Source organism: Brassica rapa, chromosome A06 (assembly GCF_000309985.2).
Source record: "Brassica rapa cultivar Chiifu-401-42 chromosome A06, CAAS_Brap_v3.01, whole genome shotgun sequence".
NCBI classification, from domain to species: domain Eukaryota; kingdom Viridiplantae; phylum Streptophyta; class Magnoliopsida; order Brassicales; family Brassicaceae; genus Brassica; species Brassica rapa.
In genome coordinates this window covers 5626885-5650550 of record NC_024800.2, presented here as the reverse complement: position 1 = coordinate 5650550, position 23666 = coordinate 5626885, and the positions used below count along the sequence as shown (strand labels likewise).

Genomic DNA, 23666 nt, shown 5'->3' with positions numbered 1-23666 from the left:
GAAAAGTTATTCCATAATAATTATACATATAATTAATAAACAAAAAGTTTATTTCTATCAAAGTGTGCAAATAAAACTACTACGCGTGGATGTTGATGGTTTGCGGTGAAGCAAGTTAGGTTATTACTGTTGACAAGTATACATTCCATTTTACTTGACCAATATTAGTTAGTTATCAAATCCTTTAATTTCATTATTTCTGCGGTAAGTACGAATGAAAGGGGATCGCAATGAGAGAAAAAAACTTGCAAAAGAAGGAAACTGGCCAACACAGAAAGAGCAAAATATCATTTCAGAAAGGTTCAGAATATTTAATGTGTCCAACTAAAAACTCTTAAAGAAAATGCTTTTAAGGATAAATAAGAAGTTTAAAGGATGAGCAGATAACAGTTCTGAAACTTCAATAGGTGGCTGGCAAAAATGCAGTTCCTGGCTGACGGAGAGCCAAAGGTCCATGGCATGAGAAGAACTGCAAAAAAAAGAACAAAGACATTGTCAAAACTCAAAAAGAAAAGACGTTTCGATAGTCAAATAATCATTAATGTGACAATAATTTAATGCATCAGTGAAGATACCTTAGCATTAACACCATCAGGAACAACACGCTTCTCTTGCCTCAACTTCGTGAAGTCTGCTCTGTTAAACTTCGTGAAACCCCTGAAAACAAAAAAAGTCACAATACTCTCAAACACAAATGTGAAATGATCAATCTACATACCATTTCCTGCTGACAATAATCTTCTGACGACCAGGGAACTTAAACTTAGCCCTCCTCAGAGCCTCCTGAGCATGGTGACCATGAGCATCCTTACACCTCACAGACAAAAGCACCTGCCCAATCGCAACCCTAGCACACGTCCCCAAAGCCTTCCCGAAAGCGCCTCTCATACCGGTCTGAAGCCTATCAGCTCCAGCACACGAAAGCATCTTGTTGATCCTCAGAACATGGAACGGGTGCACCCTAATCCTCAAATGAAAAGCATCTTTCCCCGCGGACTTCACCATGTACTTGTTGCAAGCGATACGCGCAGCTTCGAGAGCTTCGCTCGAGACGTTCTCCTTCTCCCACGAGACCAAGTGGACGCAGAATGGGAACTCGTCGACGCCTTTCTTCTTCATCCCGACATCGTAGATCCTGATCTTGGGATCGGGGACACCACGGCAGTAGCGTGATTTAGGGTAGGGTTTGCCCTTGATCTGACGGTAACACCTAGCCGGTCCTACAACGATTCAACATTTTAATCAGCTACAGTGTTTGTCGGAATTACGACAGGACATGAAGAATCAACTCGTGTCGGAAGAAAAATCTATTAAGCTAATTAGATATTTGGAGACGTTGGCTTGATAAACAATTAACGTAGCTGAAATGAATAGACAGACATTTTAACATGAACGAATGAGAGAGATTGAGAAACTTACTTCTTCCCATGGCGACTCTCCTCAACTTGAACACAGTGGCTGGCTGGCTGCTGCTCTCGGGAAAATGGCTTTTGATTTATACCATCTGGTATTTTCTAGGTCAACTAGAAGGTTTTATTTTGGGCTTCATGGAAAGCCCATATAAAATATAATAGAGACTTTTACGGCCCATATAACGAAGTTATACTGGAAAGCCCATATAAAATCATATAACTTCGTTATATGATTTTTTTTATCCCTCTCTCAGAAAGAATCAAACGTGGTTTTACTGGATTGAACATTTTACTTGATTGGTGGAAATCTGAAAGAAAATTATGACATTTTTTTATGAAATAAAAACTAGTTTGACGCTTCTTTAGTCTCGTACAATTTGTTCTCCCTGGGATAATTGTAAAATACCGAAAAAATAATAACTATTAGTTTTTATTTCATAAAAAACTTTTGTCTGTGACACTTTCCAGAGTGTCAAATTGATGTTTTGAGTTGTTATGAAATTGTATTGAGACTAAAGAAGCGTATTGATGTTTTTGAGTTGTTATAAAAGTGTTCTGTTCCCCCCTGGGATAATTGTATTGTAACATGCGATTGTAAAGACGGTGGGAAAATGATTTGGTTTTGGTTTGAATACTAATCAAGACGGACGATGTTTTTCTTTTTATTATCCCATTACATTATCAATGCCTAAAATGCACAAGTTTCCTAAGGTGGGTAACTAAAAATACTTTCATGGCAGGACCAATCGCATTAGTAATGCCAGACACTCCATTGGTGCTCCACCACTACCTCCATTGGACCAGAGCTAAACAACATTGGGCATAGGCTCTTTGAAGCTTAGTGTTCTGAAACCAAAATCCGATCTTGTATGTCTGAAAATGTCTGCACATCTTTTCCCCATAACCTGATTATAAAAAGAAAGAAAGAATAGAGATCATGAAAGATTTAAAAATCACCGAGAAGAACAAGAACTTGAAAAGGTATTTGTCCCGTACCAACAATCAATTCCAACAGCGTTTGCACCGCCTTTATCTGCTCCCTCGTCATCTCCAACATGCACTGCTCTGTTTGCATCTACGCTTATTTGCTCTGCGACATGACACATAATATTCAATGTAAGTGTACAAGACAACTCAAAGGAAACAACACTTTCAGTTTAGGATACAGAACCTAAAGCGCATTTGAAGATGCGGCCATCAGGCTTCTCGTATCCGACTTCTGAGGACACAATCACAGCGTCAAACCTGTAACAGTACAACAATCACCATTGTATGGTGTTTTACTATAGCATTCTCAGTTTTCAGGTTTAAGAAACAGAAGATGGCAAGGCTTTACATGTCTATGACATTAAGATCCTTCAATAGCTTTCTAAGGCGGGTATCGAAATTGGAGACAACAGCCATCTTAACTGCAACCACCTTAGCCCCAAATTATCAGAAATAAGCAAAAACGAAACAAGGAGAGAGTTCTACTGCTTCAATGTAAATAATATAACCTCCAGCATTTTTCAGTAGCGACATTGTCTCATAAGCTCCATCTGGGAGATGCCACGCCTCACCATTCGCGTAATACTAAGAGAACAACATAAGCCAAAGAAAGCAACTGTTAATGGAAGATGAAGCCTATTTAGAAAGTGTAGAGCTCAGCTTCGATAATACTCACTTGGTAGACTTCTTCAAAGTAGTCATTATCAGAACAACCAGTAGCTTCCGAAACAACGAGCTTCCAAAACGGTCTCCCATCTCCCTGGTAACGCAACTTCTCAGGCCAAGAAGAAGCAAAAGCTCTCTTGAAACCTTGCTTGATCTCAGCTGGAGTTGTCTTGAGACCTGAACTAGTAGATACAACAACTCAGAGATCATCCGAGACAGCAAAGAAGAAACGAACAAGTCTAAAGAAAGTGACCGTATTTTAGGCCCAAGGAAGCGTAAGTTTCATGGACAGGTTCCGACAACTGCAAAAGAGTTCCTCCAGCGTCAAGTAACAAACCATCATAAGCTCTTTTGACCGGCTTGTCTTCTTCACAGAGACCCAATCAAATAAATAAATTTTTGTGCATCAAGTTGACATTTTGATTATCGTTAATAAGAACCCTTATTGACATAATACACAATCTCAAATTCACTAGAATAAAAAAAATGCATCTCACTGGAACAGAGGAGACTCAGAAACTAACCGGTGCTGAAAGAGAGAGAGGAAGAAGAAGAAGAGCGGAGAGAACCGGAGAATTTGCTGATTGGTCTCAACGCTTCAATTAGATTGCTTCCTCCTCGTGAACATCTCAAACAAGCTTCCATCTTTTCTTCAACCCCAAATGTGAAAGTTTTATTTCTACAGAGATGGTCTATGGGAATGGGAGATAAAAATTCTCCGGTTTGTGTTTGGTTCGCGATCCCGGTTTAATGTTTGGACCGGTTTTCATTTTTCATTTTTCCTTTTCGGTTCTAGGAACCTTCTGGCTCAGTTAGGGGTGTTTGTATTCGTCACAGAAACAAAAACCCTGAGGATTTTTCGCGTTCGCCGGCGGAGACATTGCGCGCACAACGTGAATACTCTCTCTCTCTCAACGGCGAAACTCTTCTTCGGAGACGAGAGATATGGCGACGGAGCTAGAAGAGCTTGTGGAGTTTCTATCGTCTCCTTCTCCTCCTGTAAGCTCCTTTTTTTACACCTGTTACTGAGATGCACCAATTCTAGGGTTTCTGTTGGATTCTGATTATATGAAGAAACAAACGTGCAGGTGAAGAAAGCTGCGGTGGAGATTGTTAGTGGATTAACTGGCTCGGAGGAAGGTTTACAATCTCTATCAAAATATTCCGAGATTCTACTTCCATCACTGTCTCGCCTCCTTAGTGAAAGCAAGGTCCTTTGATTACATAACACTAATTTTTGTAGATTTGGATTAGTATTATTGATAAAGATTGAAACTTTATGAATCAGGAGGTCTCAGAGCCATCAGCTCAGGCTCTTGTTAATCTTTCCCAGAACTCTGAATTGGCTAGGAAGATGATTCAGATGGGTTTGATCAGAGTGGCCATGGACATGTTGTACAAGCCTGAGTCTTGTATCACCAGATTGCTTGTTATGCTTCTAGTGAATCTCACTCAGTTGGATGATGGCGTTGCGTCCTTGCTTCAGGTTATTCATTTATCTTTGTAGTTTATCAGCAGATCTTATTTACATCATTAAGCGAACTTTGTGTAAGAGTGTGTGGGGTTTTGTCTTTTGGTAGTTTAACGGAGAGGTAGCTAATTATGTTAAAACGTTATGACTTTTGTTAGATTGAGGATGAGAAGATGCGTGGACTACATATCATGAAGCTTGTTAGGTCGTTTTGCAGGTCTTCTGGAGAAACTGCTGGTATGCTCTGAGCTCTTTAGTCTTTCAGTTTGTTATGTAATACGATATTCTGGAGTTCTCTCTTTTTGTTTAATATTGATATATCTAATCCCCAGTAAGACCCAAAGGTCTACAAGTCCAATAGTTTACTAATTATAAGTTGGTCCACTTATATTTGTGATTCTGACTCGTTTTATATTTGCACTTAAATCATTTAAGTAGTTTCCAGCGCTCATGAGAAAAGGTTATGTTAGTTGCTTACTGTTAATGTTTATTGCCACATTGTTTAGGAATAATATGTTGTTTTATTCTTTTTCTTTTTCTATGCACTAGATGATCAGTTTGAGCATGTTGGCTCAATCCTAGTGAACATATCGAAAACAGAAGATGGGAGGAAAATGTTGCTGGAGCCCAAGAGAGGACTACTAAAACAGATCATTAGGCAGTTTGATTCAACAAACCAATTGCGTAAGAAAGGGGTACGTTTATAAAAGAGTTTGTCCTCTTTGATGAACATGTTGCTTAGCCTACACTTTGGACAATTTAAACAAGGCTTGTTATGCTTAATGGTTTTCAGGTTGCTGGGACTATCCGTAACTGCTCTTTTGAAGCCAAGAACCAGCTGGAGAATATTCTCCTGATATCAGAGTTTCTCTGGCCTGCTCTGCTCCTACCAGTTGCAGGCAGTAAGGTTTGTTGATTTCGTTTTATAGCTATCTTCTTTATGCAAGGCAACAGCTTCTGACTATTCGGTTTTTACCCTTGCTTAGATATACAGTGAGGAAGACATTTCAAAAATGCCACCTGAGCTTGGAAGTGCGCTTGCCATTGAGCGAGAGCCAGTTACTGATGCTGACATTCGTGTTCAGACACTCGAAGCTATATATTTGATCATCTTACAGGTATAACAATTCTCTACCTCGCCTTCTTTTTTTTTTCTAAAGAAATGTCCGCTGATATTGTCAAAACTTCTTTGGGTTGATGTTGCAGGAGGCAGGACGAAGGGCATTTTGGTCAGTGAACGGGCCAAGGATTCTACAAGTGGGATATGAATACGAGGAAGATTCAAAAGTAATGAGAGCCTATGAGCAAGTCGGTTCTTTGGTATGTTCCACTCTCTACCTCTCTATTTCACTCAATCACTGGCTGACTCTACTCGACTTAAGAAAGATAACATTGCTTGTTCTTGGCTGTCTAATCTTAAACCAGCTTGTTGAAGAATCTGGAGGTCCGGAAGAATCACCATCGGAGCCAACAAAAGCAGATTCTTAAAGGTTAGACTACATGTGTTGTCTCTTTGTTCTTGTCCCCATTGTTTTTGGCTCTCGCAAAGGAAGTGACTTTGTCATGTTTTGCTAACAAAGTTGCCTTCTTTGCTGTGGCACATGAGTCATGACAAGTTCATCTTGTGCACTAGGCTTGTTGTACCCAATAGATTCGTTATTTACTTGTTTTATTTAGTGTTTCATTTTCTCTTGTTTTTGGTGTGATTTTATTTGGTATTAGACATTATATCTTACTTTCGTAAGACTATTTGTTGGTAGTATTATTATTCAACATTTTGCTATATTTTTTTTTACTATTTAATCAATAATATACTCTAATTAAAATATTCAATTTAGAAACTGTAAGTACTCCTTGACAAAAAAAAAAGAAAGAAAAGAAACTGTAAGTACTAAAATAAACTAAAATTAAAAAAAAAAAACAAATTATTACCACCCCACGAGGGCACGAGGGAGCCACCGAATTAGACAGAGAGGCAAGTCAATGATTATGTTCTTCTTTTAGACTTTTATACATAAATCAATATCGTATCTTATAATTTTAATCAGATTATTTATTAATATTAAGATGAGCGCGCATTAAACTCAAAACCAGTTGGCACCTTGACCATTCCTCTTGGGCCACGTGGACAATCCAGAATAGACGGGTCCCACAAATTGAAAAGTCATAATAATATTAGATCTTCCGAGTCTTCTTCCTTCGTCTTCCTTCCTCTCGACGCAGGCAGAAAGAAGAGAGATAAAGAAAAAACACCGTGCGGCGGACGAAGAAGATTCCTGAATCTCTTCGTGTTAGTTTTAGCTGGGAGGAATAATTAGCGAAGACTGATTCGGTTTTCTTCTTCAGGCGGTGTTATCGATTTGTTTAGGAGAACATATATATACATAGATGACGATGGGTTTCGAGATTTCGGATGAGTTTCTGGGGACGTTCGTGCCGATTCTGGTGTATTGGGTGTATTCAGGGATGTACATTTGCTTAGGATCCTTGGAGAGGTATCGATTGCATTCCAAGGTGGACGAGGACGAGAAGAATCTCGTTACCAAATCCGCCGTCGTCAAGGGCGTTCTTCTTCAGCAGACTCTTCAGGCCATCATCTCCGTTATCCTCTTCAAGGTCTCTCTCTCTCTCTTTACCTGTGCCTCTCTTTAATGAAAGGTTGAAACTTTGTGGATGGGTTAGGGATCTATTTATTTAATTGTCCAGAAGCTGATGAATCGTCGTTTTAGATGATCTGATGAATCAGAACTCAGATCTCTTGTTTCTTGCTGTTTTAGATTAAGATCGTTTTGTTATCATTTTTCTTTTGTTCATGACCTTGTGAATGATGTTTCTCTTTATTGGAGATACTATTAGAGGTTCATGATTCTCTTGTTATGGTACAATTTAGATATGTACAAGTTCCTATATTAGCATTCTTTTTACCTGCATTTTTTTTTTTTGGTCTTTAGATAACAGGAAGTGATGATCCAGATGCTTCCACGACGCAGCAATTCTCCCTTCTACTCCTCGCTAGGCAGTTAATCATCGCCATGTTCGTAATCGACACTTGGCAGTACTTCATTCACCGCTACATGCACATCAACAAGTTCTTATACAAGCACATCCATTCCCAACACCACCGCCTCATCGTGCCGTATTCGTATGGAGCTTTATACAACCATCCTTTAGAAGGCCTTCTCTTGGACACCATCGGCGGTGCTTTGTCTTTCCTCTTCTCCGGTATGTCCCCAAGAACGGCTATCTTTTTCTTCTCCTTCGCTACCATCAAGACGGTGGATGATCACTGTGGACTATGGCTCCCCGGGAACCCGTTTCACATCTTCTTCAGTAACAACTCTGCTTACCATGATGTTCATCATCAGCTCTATGGGAGTAAATACAATTTCTCGCAGCCGTTCTTTGTCTTGTGGGATAGGATTCTCGGTACTTACTTGCCTTATTCGCTTGAGAAGAGAGCCACTGGTGGATTTGAGACACGGCCTATCAAAGCGTCCAAAGATGAGTAACTTTTCTTTTTCTTTTTGGGGTTTCTTTATCACTGCTACGTTACTTCATCATTTGCTCGCTAGAGAACTACTGTAACCTCTCTGTGTACTTGTAACTGTGTACATACGATTCCAATCTCTCCTTTTCCATCTGCGGATGTATGTCTCTGTGTAAGCTAGCAGTAACATTCATTTTGTAATATCCAAAACTTCAGATATTCTCTATTGAATCTGCTTACAGTTTCAGTTTATGAGACTTGTGAGGGTCTCATTTATCTCCTTTATTAGTTAACTTCATACGCACACAGTCATTGCTTCTTGCTGTTGTTCTTCTTATCCCTTATACATGAATACTTGGTGACTTTTCTCTATCTGGTTGGTTTCATAGACCAATGAGGTGGTTGTTCAATAATTGATAAAATGTGGACCTTTGAAAACGATACAATACTTATCTTCAGGATCCAATAATACTTTAGGACAGGGTTGAATGTTTTCTTGACAAATCTGAGTTCATCTATGTATGCCAATCAAGTACCTTGTTGTGTTCACTGTGTTGGTTTAAAGATCAAAAGTTTGTTTCATGGTGAGATCTGAATCGTGGATTTGAACTTTAAGCTGTGTTACAATCAATCATCTTCCCAAAACCTAACATTCCCCATGAGTAGGTTACCGAGACATATCATCATCAATGATACAGTTAAGGTTTCTTGTCTTCTTCTTACTTTATCTCATTATCAACCACATGGTCTTGAGATGAGTTCTGGACCAGAAGATTCTGGATTGGCGTCTAAGACATGTTAGGTGAAATGGACACTGTCATTGATTAATTGAGACTCCTCATTATTGGCTCTTTTAGGCAAACTCGTACGGAGTTTCATTAAACCGTTAAATCTAAACCCCTAATCAGGTATATTTCTATTCTTGAGACGGGCACATGAAAATGAGGTGGACCATTGTGTGTTTGTGACCAGTCTCTGTGCTGCATTAAGACATGTCTCTTGAGTCAACAAAAGGCTATAGCTACACATTCAAAGGTCACATGGGATTGCATTCTTTGGTTATGTCTTTTTTTGCAGATTAGAAACAAGTGTCTAGTGTTCACATGGTGCAAGCGATAATTGATGAGTTCTTGGACTCATTTGTTGTCAGTAAAACTTGTGTGTATTTGATTTGAAGTTCTCTATTGATTGAAGATAAATGAGTTCTTGGATCACAAGACAATAAATTTAAATATGGTATTAACAAAACAAATCTTTTTTCACTCGATAAACATTACATGTAAAGAGAAAGGACCTCAGGTTTTTTAGGGCGTCACTAAATATACAGAAAAGGCGATTGCGTGCGAGAAACGGAACTACTGCTTGCTCTCCTCCTTGTCTCGATACTTGTTGGATTAGCTTCTGCAGGGAACCTTGGAACATAACTCGGTGTTCTGTTCATGTTTGTGTACGAATCACCTGAAACTCTGACAGCTTTATGACTCTTGCATCCCAACAATAAACCACCACCACTTCTCGGTTTCTGTCTATGAGGCTCGTTCTCTCGGTTTGATTTGGCGGTTATAGGGATTCGAGGAATCTGGAATGACCGGTGCTTGACAGGACTCGTAGCACATTCAGACATAACAGAGTAATCCGCAACACTAGCCGTTACTACACTCCAAGCTATGCTTACCTCACTTGGCGCATAACAATCCGGTGACTCTGCATCGCTGCTTTCTTGCCTCGCAAGATAGGGTTTGTTCTTCCCTGTTACACTCTCAATCTCAAAGAGATCTGAGCTTAAATCACTCACACTCCCATCTTCTCCTTCTTCTTCTTGCTTAGCAGAGGTTGAGTATTCCCATGGTAAGTTCTTTGAAATGATTCTCTTCTCAATAAGAGGAGATCCAAATATTTCAAGAGACTTCCTCTGCTCTAACATTGCTTCTTGATGTTGCTTATGAAGCTTCATCTCCGCGCTTAGATCTCCAGAGAAACTCAATTGCGTCTTGATCTTCTTCAGACCAGAGGTTCTTCTCTTCTCGTCGACGTCGACGACATCCACTGCGTTCCAGTTAGAACAAACACCTTTGCAGCCAAGATTCAGGAGAAAGCTCTTCTTGTTACTCACCTTTTGGTTGCTAGTACTAGCATCCTTGTCCTGCAAGTAACTGTTGCAGCTAGGGCTGTTGTTGTGGTTCTTCTTTTTCTTGTTCTGAAGCAACAAGCTCTGGCTATTCCAGCTGGATTCAGACCGAAGACTCGGAGTTTCGGAGGATTTCTTGGAGCTTTTCTTCGGACCCGCGAAGATTCTCTCGATTGAAGGAGACACAAGTGAAGAACTGTGTTCGGAATCCATATCTCCGTTGAAGTACTTCTCAGCTCCAAACACACCAATCTCAATATCTTCAGAAGCTTTCTTGCTAACTCCAAGAACATCTTGATCCTCCTCTGGATTGGTGTCCATGTTCATACCAATCTTTAGATTCTTCTGCGTGAGAGCATCTTCCTTGCTTCTCAAGTAGGAGAAAGAAGTAGAAGAGGAAGAGAAAGGACCGTGGAGAGTGTTACTATTATTGCTCCTCGTGAAATCAGAAGATGTGTTTGGTGTTGAAGAAGAAGATGAGCTTAAAGTAACCATTTCTCTTTTTTTTCTTTTTTCTATTGTTATTTTGTATTACTATTTCTTGTGGATGATTTAGATTTGAGTATAAATAGAGGAAACATGATGAAGTTACTGGCTGTCTCTAAAGCTAAGTGTCATTTGTTCAATGGATGTGGGTCAACAACATTAACCATGACAATAGGGCCAATTTGCAAGTGATTTTGTACTAATGTTTGAAATAATATTAAGTATTCTTTTGTCTTGGTTATAAATTAAATTTGAATTTTTTATTAAATGAATAGAAAAATGAGTGGATATCATTCTCCTAAAGAACAAAATTACAAATTAGAAATCACGAGGGATGTATCTATTTCGCTACATACTGACAAAGAAAAAAGAAACATACTGACAAAGAAGCTTTGGAGTTGGTCGTGTAAGCGTTTGGGCCTATATTGACATAATGGGCTTAGGCCCATATTTACATACGGGTTTTTACTACCCGACTTATTTAATCGGACCTTATCCTCTTCCTGATCACTCTTACCAATCTTAGTTGCTTTGGTCGGAAAAAAACAAAAGTTTCGATCAAACAATTCAGATGGTTTCGCAGATGATCTCGTGTTTATCTAAATCTTCGTCTCTTTTCTGCATCTCCGGTTCCCGGAGTTTAATCCCGCCGAAGACTTACAACCGCGGCGGTTTGTGCCGGTTTCCTCCGGGATTTGCAAGCCGCCGGTTATCTACGGTTTACCGTAGGAAATGGAGATCAGCGTGCATTTCCAACTCTGGGAAAGAAACTGGAGGAGAGGGAAAGGTAGCTATTTCTCCGACAAGCTTCCTGTCTGGTTTCAGAAAATATAATAAAAAGTTTGTTGCTTTGTTAGTTACAAGGAGAGTGGCGGATACTTGAGAGATGGGAAGTGCCATGGGAATGGCAGACAGTTTCGTTAACTTCGCTTGCTTGTGGTTTAAGGTACTCTCCCATCAAAACCTTACCTTTGGGAAAAATTAGGTTTTTTTTTAAAGTTTGATAAAAAAAAAACATACAACTCGACAAGTATGGTTGAGTATGAACAACAGATCATCATCTCAGTTTATTAACTATTATCCCAGGCAGTTTTGTGTTGACAGGGTTAACTGAGATGGTAGCCTTACCGTATCTAGGGATCGACGTTCAGAAGCTGAGCTTGGACGACAAGGCGGAGATCTTATTCCTGGATCAAGGGTATTTTTGCCAACAAGCTACTCTTTTGTTTTAAGATAATGTCAACATGAATATGCTTTTATGCTGAAGAACTTTATTTTTAAATACTTTTGTAGTTTAACAACTCTAGCAGTACTTGCTGTTATATTCACCGTTGCTAAAACATTCGAGCCGCTTCCTGAAGACATTTTGCGCTATGGTACTTTCCTTCTTCACTGTTTTCACTTTTTATTTGGCCTTTGATTTTTTTTTTTGTTTTTGTTTTGATATTCAGATTTGAAACAGCCCTTTAACTTGCAAAAAGGATGGCTGGTGTGGAGTGGGATAGGTCTGGTTGGAGCTGTTGGGGCTATTGCGTTAACAGGTGTTGCTTTATCCTTGTTTAGGACAGAGACACCAGAAAGAGAGGTTAGGAGAATTTTCACTATCATAGTTTCTTTCTTCTTTATGAAAATGTCTGATGGATAATTAATAGTAATGAGGTTTTCAGGTGGACTCTTTGATGAAGCTTCTCCCATTAATCGGATCCTCAAACATAAGGTATATTCCGCAAAAGAAACAGCATTTGCGATGTTGTATCAATACTAGAGTTTGATCACAGTTGCATGTAATGAGTGTGCAGCACGTTAAGCTTAGTGGGGATAACTGGAGTCCTTGCTCCACTTCTTGAGGAGACGGTGTTTCGCGGATTCTTCATGGTCTCTCTTACCAAATGGTAAAAAGGTCTTTGTCTTCTTGTCGTTTTGCTTCTGAACAAAAAAAAAAAAAGCTAACTACATTGTTTTGTTGCTCATTTTTTTAGGGTGCCGACTCCAATAGCGATCATCATCAGCTCAGCTGCGTTTGCGCTTGCGCACCTCACACCCGGTGAATTCCCGCAGCTGTTTATACTAGGTGAAAACACACAACTAAAAACAATAGCACTAGCATCTTTCTCGTGTTTATAAAACACCTCTCTGACTGCAAATTTTTCTCTGGTTTAGGATCGGTTTTGGGGTTATCGTATGCGCAAACCCGCAATCTTATTACCCCGATGGTCATACACGGTTTCTGGAACTCGGGAGTTATCTTGCTGCTCACTTTCCTTCAGGTAGAGAACACATTACTATGATGATCACTACAATGTTAAAAGAACAGATCAACTCTTTAAACTTATGTTTTGATTTGTCTTTTGTTTTTGTCAGGTCCAAGGGTATGACATTAAGGAACTGTTATTGCAGGGAAACTAGCTTTGCTCTTCCTTTCTGTCCGCAGTTAACATGTAAAAGCTTCTTGTACGATGCTCGATCTTAGTAAGTTTTGTTTGTATTCGACCAAAGAATTCAAAAATTGATGCAAGAGTTTGAGTATTGAGCAACAGAATGTCACTGAAAAGCTCAATGCTAAAATTACAAAAGAAAAGAAGCAAAAAAAAAATGACATTTACAGTTTGTACATTGCACAAGATCCGAAACTCTGAACTATACTTACACATAATGTTTATTAGATTCGTTTACTTAAGAAAAGAAGAAGCTCTGCACTAAGCTAGGACACTCCTTCCTTGAGCTTTTAACTTGTGATAAAGCCGATTCAGAAGGAACTTCATGTAGACCTAGTGGTTGTCTTGTAGTTAACAAAGTTTGAATTCAATAGTTTCCATCAAAAAGTTAATCAAGGCTCCATGGACAAGTAATTAATCATGGCTCTAGGCTGACGTGAGCTGAGCACCAATGCAAACCTGGTTGCCAAAGCCACTGCTTCCTGTTCAATCAATTTTTGTTTAAAGTAAACCATTGGCTCTGATTGGTAACTTTGCGGAATGGCAATGCGGTTCCGCAAGTATTTGCTAATCAACAAAAAAAAATTGGGAAATGGAAAAAAAAACATGATAACGCAAATTTACTTTTTTGCTTACCAAAAAAAAATCCTGTGTCGAAATGATAAGAAAAGTTTTGTTGCAAGTGTGTCTAAAAAGCTAACCTGTCTTTGCCTTCGCCGATGTAAGATACTAATGGCTGATGCCATGATGTAGCAAGGAAGAAGAAAAGTGGCAGCTCGGAGTAAGAAAAGCTACAAAGAGATTTTTAGTTTTGTGGTTTTGGAGTTGAAACTTGCATAGTCTACTATAGAAACTTGAGATTCAACTTACAGAAAGTATTGAAGAAGTGTCCTCATCTTCACCATCTGCATAATCTGGTATAGTCAATGCGCACCGTAATAGAAGAGTCATCAACTGCAAAAAAAAAAAAAAGCAAGAAAGGGATGTTATTATAGAGTTTACAAGTCAGTAAATAATTGAAACTTGTGGAGAAGGCTTACAATTAGGGCAGATATGCGGAAAAATGCAGCAAGACTGGTATCAGGAGCTGTATGATCATCATACTCAGACTCTAAAATCTGACGTTCAGCTTCTGCTATTGCCATGAGGTGTGGATCATCTAAATCCAAACCTGAGATTGTCCATCCTCCACTACAAACAAACACATTATGAAGTCAGACCAATTATAAGACATATACAATAGTGTTATGAGACTGATCATTACCCAATGTCAATAGTAGTCTCTTCAGACCTGAGTGGAGGTGGAGGAGAGGTATATCCAGCTTGGTATGACTGGATAATACAAAGTTAAAAGGGCGTTAGATTTTAAACTTTACATAGTATCTTTCCAGTTAATGCATTAATTTTGAGTTGAATTCAGGTTTAAAAAAAAACTAAAGAAAAATAGTTGTAATCTGAATATATCTGCAATGTCCTATCTAATGTACCTAAGATTTATTTTCTGGTATAGATTCATCAGGTCTCAGTCTACTCCTCAAAGATAAAAACAGAGGAGAAAATCGTATAAAATACCTGATTACAAATCTCGCATATAGTGTTTCCCTTTTCATTGCACCAACGTTGAACACATTTTCTGTGAGCATACTGTTAAAAACCTACATTCTTTTTAGCTCTTTCATGGATAATCATAGTTTCATAGTAAGGTCTCTCCAACCCAAACTAATTCTCTCTAAAATAGCGTAATTCTATTATACAGTAATTTTTATAGAATATTTTTGCTCCAATGGATTATCTTATAATGGAGTTACTTATAGAAACAAAAGTAGGTTTAAGTTGGAGATGGTCTAAGAACATGAACAAAAGAAAGTGAACAAAGTACCTTGAGGCTGCCATTACAAGCACACGGGCTCTCGAGATTCATAATAGCGGATTCCTCCTGGCAAATACGACACTCCGCCGACCACATCTCCGTAGCAAAAGTATCTCCATCGTAGACATAAACTGCATTATCCTCCTTCACCGTGAGGCTAGACGGCTCCGCGAGAACTGGCCGCATCACTCGATCGACATATACCAACATGTGTTCACTCATATCTTAGTTTTTTTTACAACAAATAAACTGGACAAAAATCGGGAAAAGGTGTGTTTATAGCGTGAAGGGTAAGCTATCTCGTCCTTGATTTAAGAGCAGAAAAATCGGGAGGAAAGTTAGCAGAGACGCCAAGGACTTGTGGGGAAGACAGAATGTTTTATAAAGATTTTTCCCATGAAATAAGCAAATGGAGAACAGCTTTTTTTTATAGCAAGACATGGAGAAGGACAGAAAGAGAGATCACGATGTCTGAACGGCTCATAGACCTTAGTTTTTGTTTAATGAATCATTAACAGTATATATCACGATTTAGGTAGGAAATAGAGAATATACAAGAACATACATACAAATACAAGTTGTTTTATTCAAAGTAGAAAAAACTCAGTCAAATAACTCGAAGCATACATCATATAATCATTTTCTTATTTTAATCCGAAGATGAGTTCATAACAAAACCTTTCACTGTCATCATTTTATGTCTTTTCGATTTTATTTTGCTTGAACAAAATGCATTTTTAAAATATAATTTAGAACTTTTGTTTGATTAGCTATTTTTTACATTGTGTTCATCTTTTTTTCTTTTTATTTAAAAGTATACATGTTGAATATTATTTTAGTAGAATAATAATCTGTTGTTTCAGTAGTCTAGTAAACATTTTTAAATGATAGCTGTATTAGAATGGATAAGGTTAAAGGCAAGATACAAGTTCAACTCAACTACCAAGAATAAGTATTAGATGATTCATTAAAATAAGTAAAACATTTTTTGTTTTACTAAGTAACACTTGGTTTGAAGAATATTATAAAACTCGCATCTTTCTTTTTTAAAACATATTAACGTCCGTGACTGTAAATGTTCAGCTACAAACTTGTCGAGTATATTTATTGTATAGTCCTACTTGCATGTTTTGAAAATTATTGAATGTTTTGTTATAGAAATAGTCAAGTCTTCAATCAGGAAAGATTCAATAAGGTAAAGACATGGTCACGTCTACTATTTCTACATATTATAATCTGACACGGTCCACAAGGATGCTGAATGAAAACAGACGCTCTTAACGTAAAAGCTTTGAAAATCCCATACACAATTATAAGGAGTAGCTAAACTTATTTCACAAAAAGAAACAACAACAAACAGCTTAACGTTAAATACACATAACTTGCATGTTTTATTGGAACACATGAAAATATCTTACATAGTATTATGTATTTGATATACGTAACTTCAGCCAAGCATTTTTCTAGATCTACCATTGTAAGCAGAAATGGTTGTGTCAGTGTTTAGTATAAATGCTCCCAATGCCCAATCTAGTGCTATTCCTTTTTCTCCTGCTTTATTGGCAAACTCGATTCTGCACACAAAACAAACATAGTTTTTGATGATCAAAACCAGAATGATCTAACTGTTCTTGATGAGTTTGTGCAGTTACATATAGTACCTTTCATCATCAAGAGCAAAACCAAGGCTGTCGTGAAGCAATGAGATGATATATGCAGATGAGAAGCAATATCCATCCAAATATTTTTCTTTAGTTGTTGGGTACTTCTCTTTCAACTTCGACCATTCTTCTCCACAGAAACTCTTTCCAGCTGAAATCATTTCAGACAGCCAATCCTTCTCGTCCAACCCAAAGAACTGTTTCAGATAGAAACATAATGTCTTTATGTTCAAATATATTCTCCACAAATTTTGATGTGGACCAATATGAATTTAGGGGATAATATCATTACCTTGGAGGTGTGATAGAAATTTTCTGTAGCTAAAAACTTTCCTTGGAGATCAGGTGTGAATGTTGAGCCAATGGAACAATGCGCATAAGCACAATTCTCTGTACACAACAAAAAAAAACACAGACACGGCAAAGGTGAATCCGTAAGAGATGAAGAAGACAGTTGACACCGAGCAGCAATATGTAGCTATATATATAATGCTCTTACCCTTTCCGTCTTGCAACTTTACCAATGTAGCGGATCTACATGCTGAGTAATTACCAGCAGCTTGAACTGAGTTGTTGTCGTAAATGTATCCTTTTGGAGTACAAGGATCAGTAACTATTCCATCTTTGCTTGCAGCTGCAAAGGATTGAAACAATGTATTGAGTTTTGGGGGGGGGGGGGGGGGGGGGAAGAAGCTTACTTAACAAAATCTTCAAGTTCTGTAGACAACTCATCACTTTTAGGTTTATCAACAACTAACCTGAGTTCTGGAGTGATTTCAATATCTCTTCCTGTGCTTCATCCTGAAAAGGCAACAAAACTTTTAACTTTTTTTTTTGATATGCCATGTCGGTTGATTCGTTGGCCCTAGGAAAAACGCACTTATTGCTACAGAGTGCACTATCTCAAAAGCACTACACTGCCTGATCCGAGTTTGGAATACCTTCCGACTAATACCAGAGGTGGACCGATAAGCCCACGCCCACCAAGTAGTGATAACTTCTTGAAAATTAATAAAGGAAAGGATACTAATCCTTTTTCTTATAGATACCCTTATCAACAAGTTGTAATATTCTCGGCTCTCAGAAGCTACCTGTCCATAGTGGAGGAAGCTGTGACTGTAGATTTTGTAAGAAACGCCTCCATAGGATATCGTACGCGAGAACCCAGGAGGTGCAGTCTCACTTGACACAAATGTCACCTAAACAAATGCACAAACAATTATCATTGTTGACCATTTACCACACATATGATTGATGTCTCACTAATACCAAATCTGAGAGGGCAGAGAATAAACCTGAGCAGAAGCCCCACCGAGTTCAACGATCCCCGTTGTATGCAACGGATCACCTCCTAGAGAACCGAGTGCATAGTTCGCAACCACCCAAGCATACATCCCTTCATCAAATCCTGCATAAATTTTCCAATATATATCGATTAACTAAGCTAATATATTAAAAAAAAAACCTCAAAACATAGATCTAAACAATACCAACAACAACAGTTACACTCTCCTATATTCCAAAAACACTAACCGGAGATAACCGAAGCCCATTCGTCTTGAAACTTAAACCCAGAGGATCTAAGAACACATCTCGTAACTTCAAGAATCTGTTCCTGAACGCTAACATCAAGCAATCTCATTCCAGCCGTAGCCATCAACCTAATCTCACTCTTCTTCAACACATCTTTAGGAACTCTCCCTTTCGCGAACTCCACAAGCTCCTTCACCGACACGCTCGCTCCTTGCGGGTTATCAGCGTACGAAGACAAACCAGGACTCAGCTTCAAGCTTGCGTAGTTCTCCTCACCAAAGTCGAAAACCGGTTTACCAGATTCGAACCAGTACCGGAACACATGAGCTCGTGACCCGGAGCTCCCGGCGTCGATGACTACGCTGTAACGGAACGAGCTTCTCAGATTCCATCCGGAGAAGACAATCATATAAAGAACAAATAGAAACGCCAGCGTGATGGCGACGGAAAGGAAGAGGCCGAGGACTAGCAGGAGAATCGGTTTCGTGGGCTTTGACTCGGACTTAGTGGTGAAAACGTAGGTCGTCGAAGATTTGTGGTGGACAGGTAGCATCTGAACCCTGAGAGTATCCTTGATCTCCTTTATCTCCGGTTTCATTATTTTTTGTTTTCGAACCTGAAAACGGTAATGAGATTGTTTTGTAACAACGTTTAAAGTAGTCGTAACGAAAACTGATGAGCTGATAATGAGATCTTAGCGTATGCAAAAAAACGTAACGCAATAAGCATAATTCGTTTTTTTTCTTTTTCTTTTGTGAATACGACTTTTCTTCGTGCTAGATTTTATAACCTGAGTTAATTATAATCGGTGAGAAACCGGAGTTCGAAAACGGCCGTTTGAAGACAGCCGCCGATGAAGCTCGTCTCGTAGCTACTCTCAGTCTACAGTTTTTTTTTGTCGTAGTGGAGAAGAAGTTGGTCATTGGAGCTACTATTTAAAAACTCTCAAAAAGTACAACTAACATTACTTACTCAGGTCGGGTTAGCTTGTCGGGTCATTTAAAAAAAAAAACGTGAGTAAACACCGAACCGCATACGTCTACATTCACACGTGGTCCAGATCTATTTCTAACGAACAAATGCCTATTTCCATTTTGGCTTTATTTACAGGAAATACCTATGGACAAACTCTGGTATAGAGGAAATATCTATTACAACTTACAAGATAGGGCATGAATGGACGATATTAGTTATCACGTTTCATTGATTACAGTAACACATCAAGATTATTTGTAGACACTTATCTGCAGAGTACTGATTCACCATTTTTCTTCATGTGTTTAGTTATGAATCTGTTCACAGATGTGTTTTTAGTGAGATCTACCTTGAAAGGAAATGAGTTGTCATTTATGTAAAAAATGTTGAAAACTCATACAATACATTGAAAAAAACCTCCCACTCTGAATCAACTTGGTTTCCAATATTTTAACATGTACCTAACTTAAAAAGAGAACAATGAAGACTTGTAATGTTAAAAGACGAGTAAACGTGAATACAAATATATGATTATCATTTACTTTTGAAACAATATTTTTCATTGTAACTAATATCATATATTTTGTATTTGGCTACGTTACTCAAGAAGAATTTTTCTAGATTTACCACTGTTATCAGAAATGGCTGTTGCAGTGTTTAGTATAAACGCTCCTAATGCCCAATCTAGTGGTATGCCTTTCTCTCCTGCTTCACTTGCAAACTCGACTCTGCAGACAAAAAAACATAACATAGTTTATTTAACGAAACCCAAAGCCAAAATAATTGTGTAGTAAGTTTTTTAACCTTTGATCATCAAGAGCAACACCAAGACTGTCGTGAAGCATTGAGACTATATATGCTGATGAGAAACAATACCGAAGCAAACTCTCGTCTTTGAATGTTGGATGCTTCACTTTCAACTTCGACCAATCATCTCCACAAAAACTCTCTCCAGCTGAAATCATTGCAGATAGCCAATCTTTTTCTCTCAACCCAAAAAACTGATTCAGCCAAGAAAAATATTATCAACATTAAATAAATCTCCACAAACACAGATAAAATACTGACGTTCACAAACAATTGTATACCTTTGAGGTGTGGAAGAAATTCTCTGTAGCCAAAAAACTTCCTCGAAGATTAGGTGTGAATGTTGATCCAATAGAGCAATGCTTAAAATGACATTTCTCTGTACTCAAAAGTAAACTCGTTAGATATAAAGAAAACTGACACGAGGAATGATATTCAGCTGTGCCAATAACGCTCTTTACCTTTTCCTTCCTGTAAGATGTTGAATGCAGCTGATCGGCACTTTGAGAAATTACCAGCAGCTTGAAGTGAGTCTGTAAATTTGCTTTCTTCGGGTAAGACTATTCCTTCCACTGTAGAGTTTTTGTCGAGGATGTATCCTTTTGGAGTACAAGGATCAGTCACTATTCCTTTTTCTGTAGAGTTTGCAGCTGCAAGAATTCAAACACAGTGTGAACTTTGAGGGGGAAAGAAGCTAATTTCAACTGCCAAAACTCAAAGCTGCAATGATTAACTCTACAAAAGTTTCAAGTGCAGTCAAGCAGTGATTACTTGACAGAGTTATCAATAACCAACCTAAGTTGTTGAGTGATTCCCATAGTTTCTCATGTGCTGCATCCTACAAGGCAAAACAAGTTATTAGCACCGTCAAACAAGAAAAAGGGATAAAATCATTTGTTAATGTTGCATGTTCTACAACTTGAAGAAATGTATACTCTTAGATCAACAAGCAACAAATAGGAACACAATTACATACTGTTTCCAAACACAAGACTCTAAAAAAGCATGTAAAGTGCTCAAAAGACAAACGGTCTGCTCTAAGAAGTTACCTGTCCAAGGTTGAGGAAGCTGTGGCTGTAGATTCTGTATGAAACGTTACCATAAGTTATCGTACGCAAGAACTCAGAAGGCACATGCTCACTTGACACAAATGTCACCTAAACAAATGCACAAAACAGTCATCATCCCTTACAATCAACTATCTTACAACACAGTTGCTCTATATTCTAAGTTCTCACAAATCTGAAGGGAAGGAGACTAAAACCTGAGTAGAAGCCCCACCAAGTTCAACAATCCCCGTTGTTTGCAACGGATCACCTCCTAGAGAACCAAGTGCATGATTCGCAACAACCCAAGCATATATACCTTCATCAGATCCTACACAAAAAAATATCCCCAGCATCAGCACTTATTCAAACAAGTCCAATACTAATAACAACAACACCTCAACCAAACACTCGAACAGTGCAGCATTGGATCAATCTAGCTCTAATCTTAAGCATCAAAACCAGAACGAGTCAGCTCTGGTGGTAAAAAGGTTGCGGCTGTAACTTCCACCATTGGGATTCAATTCGTGCTAGAGATTATTTACAACGCTTAGGTTCCCTTCAAATAAATGAAAAACACCTTTTTTTTTTTTTTTTAATCTTAAGCATCAAAACACTAACCGGAGATAACCGAGGCCGATTCGTCTCGGAACTTAAACCCAGAAGATCTAAGAACTCTTCTAGTAACTTCAAGAATCCGTTCCTGAACACTAACATCAAGCAACCTCATCCCAGCGGTAGCCATCAACCTAATCTCACACTCCTTCAACTTCCCCTTCGGAACTCTACCTTTCGCGAACTCCACAAGCTCCGCCACCGACACGCTCGCTCCCTCCGGATCACCAGCGTACGAAGACAAACCAGGACTCAGCTTCAAGCTAGCGTAACCGTCATCTCCGATAAAATCGAAAACCGGGTTTCCGGAGTCAATCCGGTACCCGAACACGTGGACTCGGGTCCCCGAGCTCCCGCCGTCGATCACGACGCTGTAACGGAGCGAAACTCTCCGATTCCTCCCGGAGAGTAAAAATGCATAGCAAACGAAGAATATGATTAAACCGATTGCGGCTGAACCGACGGTTATGAGGATAATCGATTTCTTCGGTTTACACTTGGATTTGGCGAGGGGTGATCGTTGGCCAGGTTGAGTATGAAGGTGGAGAGGATCCATATCGGATTTGATTTTCAACCTGGAACGAGCATGAGGTCGTTGCATCAAGGTTTACGGAACCGCCACGAGATCGGACGATGAATCATGAGATCTGGACGTGATGGTTGAAGAAAGACGCACGAAGTTTGGAATACACACACGATAGCGATTTTTTTTTTGTTTCCTGTGGATTTTCGAAGATTTTTTTTATTATTATTATTGTGGATTCGAGTTTGGCGATCGGAGATCGATAGGGCCGTTGAAGATCGCCGCCGATGCCCTTCGTCTCCGTTTTCGAACTGTGAGAGAAGAAAACAATTGGTCAGTGGGGCGCCTTTTTTTATGAAAATTTACACTTTGGGATTAGGTGAGCCTTTAGAAAATCATTACACCTTTTTTTATCACCCAATCAGTTTTTTTTTTGGAAAATTACACTCTATATACATGAAAAAAACTTAAATACACTAACTAACCAAAATTTCTCCCTCTCTCCTACTTTCTCTTCCTATCTCTCTCAACTCTCTCTCCTAAAATCTAATTTTCATTTTTTTTTGGTTATTTGGCAAATAAACCTTTTTTTTTTCTTAGGAAAAACTTGGAATTGGAAAAGAAATTAGAAACCTTTATAACATTAACTTTTAAAATATCTAAAACTTTTAAATGATTGTAAAATGTATTAGATTGTTTAATAATATAAATATTAAGTGCATATGTTAAAATAAATTTCACTTTCTTAAATTAAGATTTACAGTTAATTAAAAACTACTAAATATAATTATATACAAAGAAATATTTTCACCAAAAATATGAAAATTATTCAAAGAATATAAATTATAAACATAAAAGTTTTATTTCAAGAAGTAGATTTTTTTTATGAAAGATGATTATGTGTTGTCATGTTTTTGTTGACTGATGTATTTGAGTCTCCCCAACAAGGAGAAAGCTTAATGAAAGGATACCACACTTGTTAATACTCCTTCTGTTCCTGAAAGAAAGATTTTATATAGTATTTACGCATATTAAGAATATAATTAATGTTTACAATTAAATTAATTATTTATTTCATTATACATTTTCCAATAACTATCAACCAATAGTATTTAATCAATTCAAATATTTTCAATTAGTTTTTCTTAAAAACATACATTTTATCAACATTAACTACTAAAAGTACGTTAAAATTCTAGAAAATCTATCATTTTGGAACAAAAAATAACTCTAGAAAATCTTACTTTTAGAAAGAGAGAGAGTATCAAGTTTTGAACATAACTTAATTAAGAAGGATTCGATTTCCTCACCCATTGGAAATTAGAGAAACATCACACACACTCTCATTCATTAAAATATAGGAACAGACAGAACCGTTGGAAACTACATGTTTGAGGAACAAAATCATCCCAGCACTTTAATCCCAATGAATAAGTAGGAGACGTAAGAGACAAAGAATCATAGAATAGATTAGTTGAAGATCTTCAAATTGGAGTAAAGCCAAAATTGTTTTTCTTTCGCTATGCTACGTATAGGATGAGCACGTTCTATATATTTCTAAATT

At 38.1% G+C, this 23666-nt stretch overlaps 9 protein-coding genes across 13 annotated transcripts; 3 read left to right on the top strand and 6 right to left on the bottom strand.

Annotated features, from left to right (window-relative positions):
- Window positions 1–231: 231 nt before the first annotated feature.
- On the bottom strand, window positions 232–1564 carry LOC103872125 (60S ribosomal protein L10-1). Its single transcript, XM_009150468.3, has 4 exons — window positions 1420–1564; window positions 719–1220; window positions 576–657; window positions 232–469 (listed from the first exon to the last, which is right to left on the bottom strand). The coding sequence occupies exons 1-4, from the start codon at window positions 1427–1429 to the stop codon at window positions 401–403; spliced, it is 663 nt and encodes a 220-aa protein (XP_009148716.1). The 5' UTR covers window positions 1430–1564; the 3' UTR covers window positions 232–400.
- Window positions 1565–2009: 445 nt separating this feature from the next.
- LOC103872124 (haloacid dehalogenase-like hydrolase domain-containing protein 3) lies at window positions 2010–3820 on the bottom strand. Of its 2 annotated transcripts, none has more exons than XM_009150467.3 (8): window positions 3590–3820; window positions 3319–3432; window positions 3076–3242; window positions 2909–2984; window positions 2749–2821; window positions 2584–2657; window positions 2409–2502; window positions 2010–2317 (listed from the first exon to the last, which is right to left on the bottom strand). In XM_009150467.3, the coding sequence occupies exons 1-8, from the start codon at window positions 3708–3710 to the stop codon at window positions 2251–2253; spliced, it is 786 nt and encodes a 261-aa protein (XP_009148715.1). In that variant the 5' UTR covers window positions 3711–3820; the 3' UTR covers window positions 2010–2250. The 2 variants fall into 2 exon arrangements, with proteins under 2 accessions (XP_009148715.1, XP_018515009.1); XM_018659493.2 differs by having other exon boundaries at window positions 3319–3429; window positions 3590–3762.
- Window positions 3821–3841: 21 nt separating this feature from the next.
- On the top strand, window positions 3842–6323 carry LOC103872123 (protein HGH1 homolog). The gene is made up of 9 exons (XM_009150466.3): window positions 3842–4064; window positions 4154–4276; window positions 4354–4551; window positions 4695–4773; window positions 5086–5231; window positions 5330–5443; window positions 5523–5654; window positions 5743–5856; window positions 5962–6323. The coding sequence occupies exons 1-9, from the start codon at window positions 4011–4013 to the stop codon at window positions 6022–6024; spliced, it is 1023 nt and encodes a 340-aa protein (XP_009148714.1). The 5' UTR covers window positions 3842–4010; the 3' UTR covers window positions 6025–6323.
- A 400-nt stretch (window positions 6324–6723) lies between these two features.
- LOC103872122 (sphinganine C4-monooxygenase 2) lies at window positions 6724–8282 on the top strand. Its single transcript, XM_009150465.3, has 2 exons — window positions 6724–7152; window positions 7488–8282. Exons 1-2 carry the CDS (start codon window positions 6925–6927, stop codon window positions 8043–8045), a joined length of 786 nt encoding a protein of 261 aa, XP_009148713.1. The 5' UTR covers window positions 6724–6924; the 3' UTR covers window positions 8046–8282.
- Window positions 8283–9211: 929 nt separating this feature from the next.
- Window positions 9212–10734, bottom strand: LOC103872121 (protein PHYTOCHROME KINASE SUBSTRATE 2). Its single transcript, XM_009150464.3, has one exon. The coding sequence runs from the start codon at window positions 10644–10646 to the stop codon at window positions 9339–9341; it is 1308 nt and encodes a 435-aa protein (XP_009148712.1). The 5' UTR covers window positions 10647–10734; the 3' UTR covers window positions 9212–9338.
- A 401-nt stretch (window positions 10735–11135) lies between these two features.
- LOC103872119 (membrane-embedded CAAX protease MroQ) lies at window positions 11136–13241 on the top strand. 2 transcript variants are annotated; one of them, XM_009150461.3, is made up of 10 exons: window positions 11136–11424; window positions 11495–11583; window positions 11728–11835; window positions 11931–12013; window positions 12089–12222; window positions 12305–12354; window positions 12437–12529; window positions 12617–12708; window positions 12798–12904; window positions 12999–13241. In XM_009150461.3, exons 1-10 carry the CDS (start codon window positions 11209–11211, stop codon window positions 13041–13043), a joined length of 1017 nt encoding a protein of 338 aa, XP_009148709.1. In that variant the 5' UTR covers window positions 11136–11208; the 3' UTR covers window positions 13044–13241. The 2 variants fall into 2 exon arrangements, with proteins under 2 accessions (XP_009148709.1, XP_009148710.1); XM_009150462.3 differs by having other exon boundaries at window positions 11139–11424; window positions 11724–11835.
- Window positions 13104–15955, bottom strand: LOC103872120. Its single transcript, XM_009150463.3, has 7 exons — window positions 14952–15955; window positions 14645–14716; window positions 14337–14404; window positions 14113–14263; window positions 13943–14026; window positions 13774–13863; window positions 13104–13554 (listed from the first exon to the last, which is right to left on the bottom strand). The coding sequence occupies exons 1-7, from the start codon at window positions 15162–15164 to the stop codon at window positions 13465–13467; spliced, it is 768 nt and encodes a 255-aa protein (XP_009148711.1). The 5' UTR covers window positions 15165–15955; the 3' UTR covers window positions 13104–13464.
- Window positions 15956–16200: 245 nt separating this feature from the next.
- On the bottom strand, window positions 16201–19221 carry LOC103872118 (probable apyrase 5). Of its 3 annotated transcripts, none has more exons than XM_009150460.3 (9): window positions 18927–19221; window positions 18137–18752; window positions 17899–18011; window positions 17695–17802; window positions 17362–17404; window positions 17103–17237; window positions 16896–16993; window positions 16604–16800; window positions 16201–16516 (listed from the first exon to the last, which is right to left on the bottom strand). In XM_009150460.3, the coding sequence occupies exons 2-9, from the start codon at window positions 18732–18734 to the stop codon at window positions 16390–16392; spliced, it is 1419 nt and encodes a 472-aa protein (XP_009148708.1). In that variant the 5' UTR covers window positions 18735–18752; window positions 18927–19221; the 3' UTR covers window positions 16201–16389. The 3 variants fall into 3 exon arrangements, with proteins under 3 accessions (XP_009148708.1, XP_033129085.1, XP_033129086.1); XM_033273194.1 differs by having other exon boundaries at window positions 16253–16516; window positions 18855–19221; XM_033273195.1 differs by having other exon boundaries at window positions 16253–16516; window positions 17103–17225.
- A 274-nt stretch (window positions 19222–19495) lies between these two features.
- Window positions 19496–22559, bottom strand: LOC103872117 (probable apyrase 4). The gene is made up of 8 exons (XM_009150458.3): window positions 21586–22559; window positions 21183–21295; window positions 20968–21075; window positions 20714–20756; window positions 20380–20568; window positions 20200–20297; window positions 19916–20112; window positions 19496–19839 (listed from the first exon to the last, which is right to left on the bottom strand). The coding sequence occupies exons 1-8, from the start codon at window positions 22178–22180 to the stop codon at window positions 19710–19712; spliced, it is 1473 nt and encodes a 490-aa protein (XP_009148706.1). The 5' UTR covers window positions 22181–22559; the 3' UTR covers window positions 19496–19709.
- Window positions 22560–23666: the final 1107 nt, after the last annotated feature.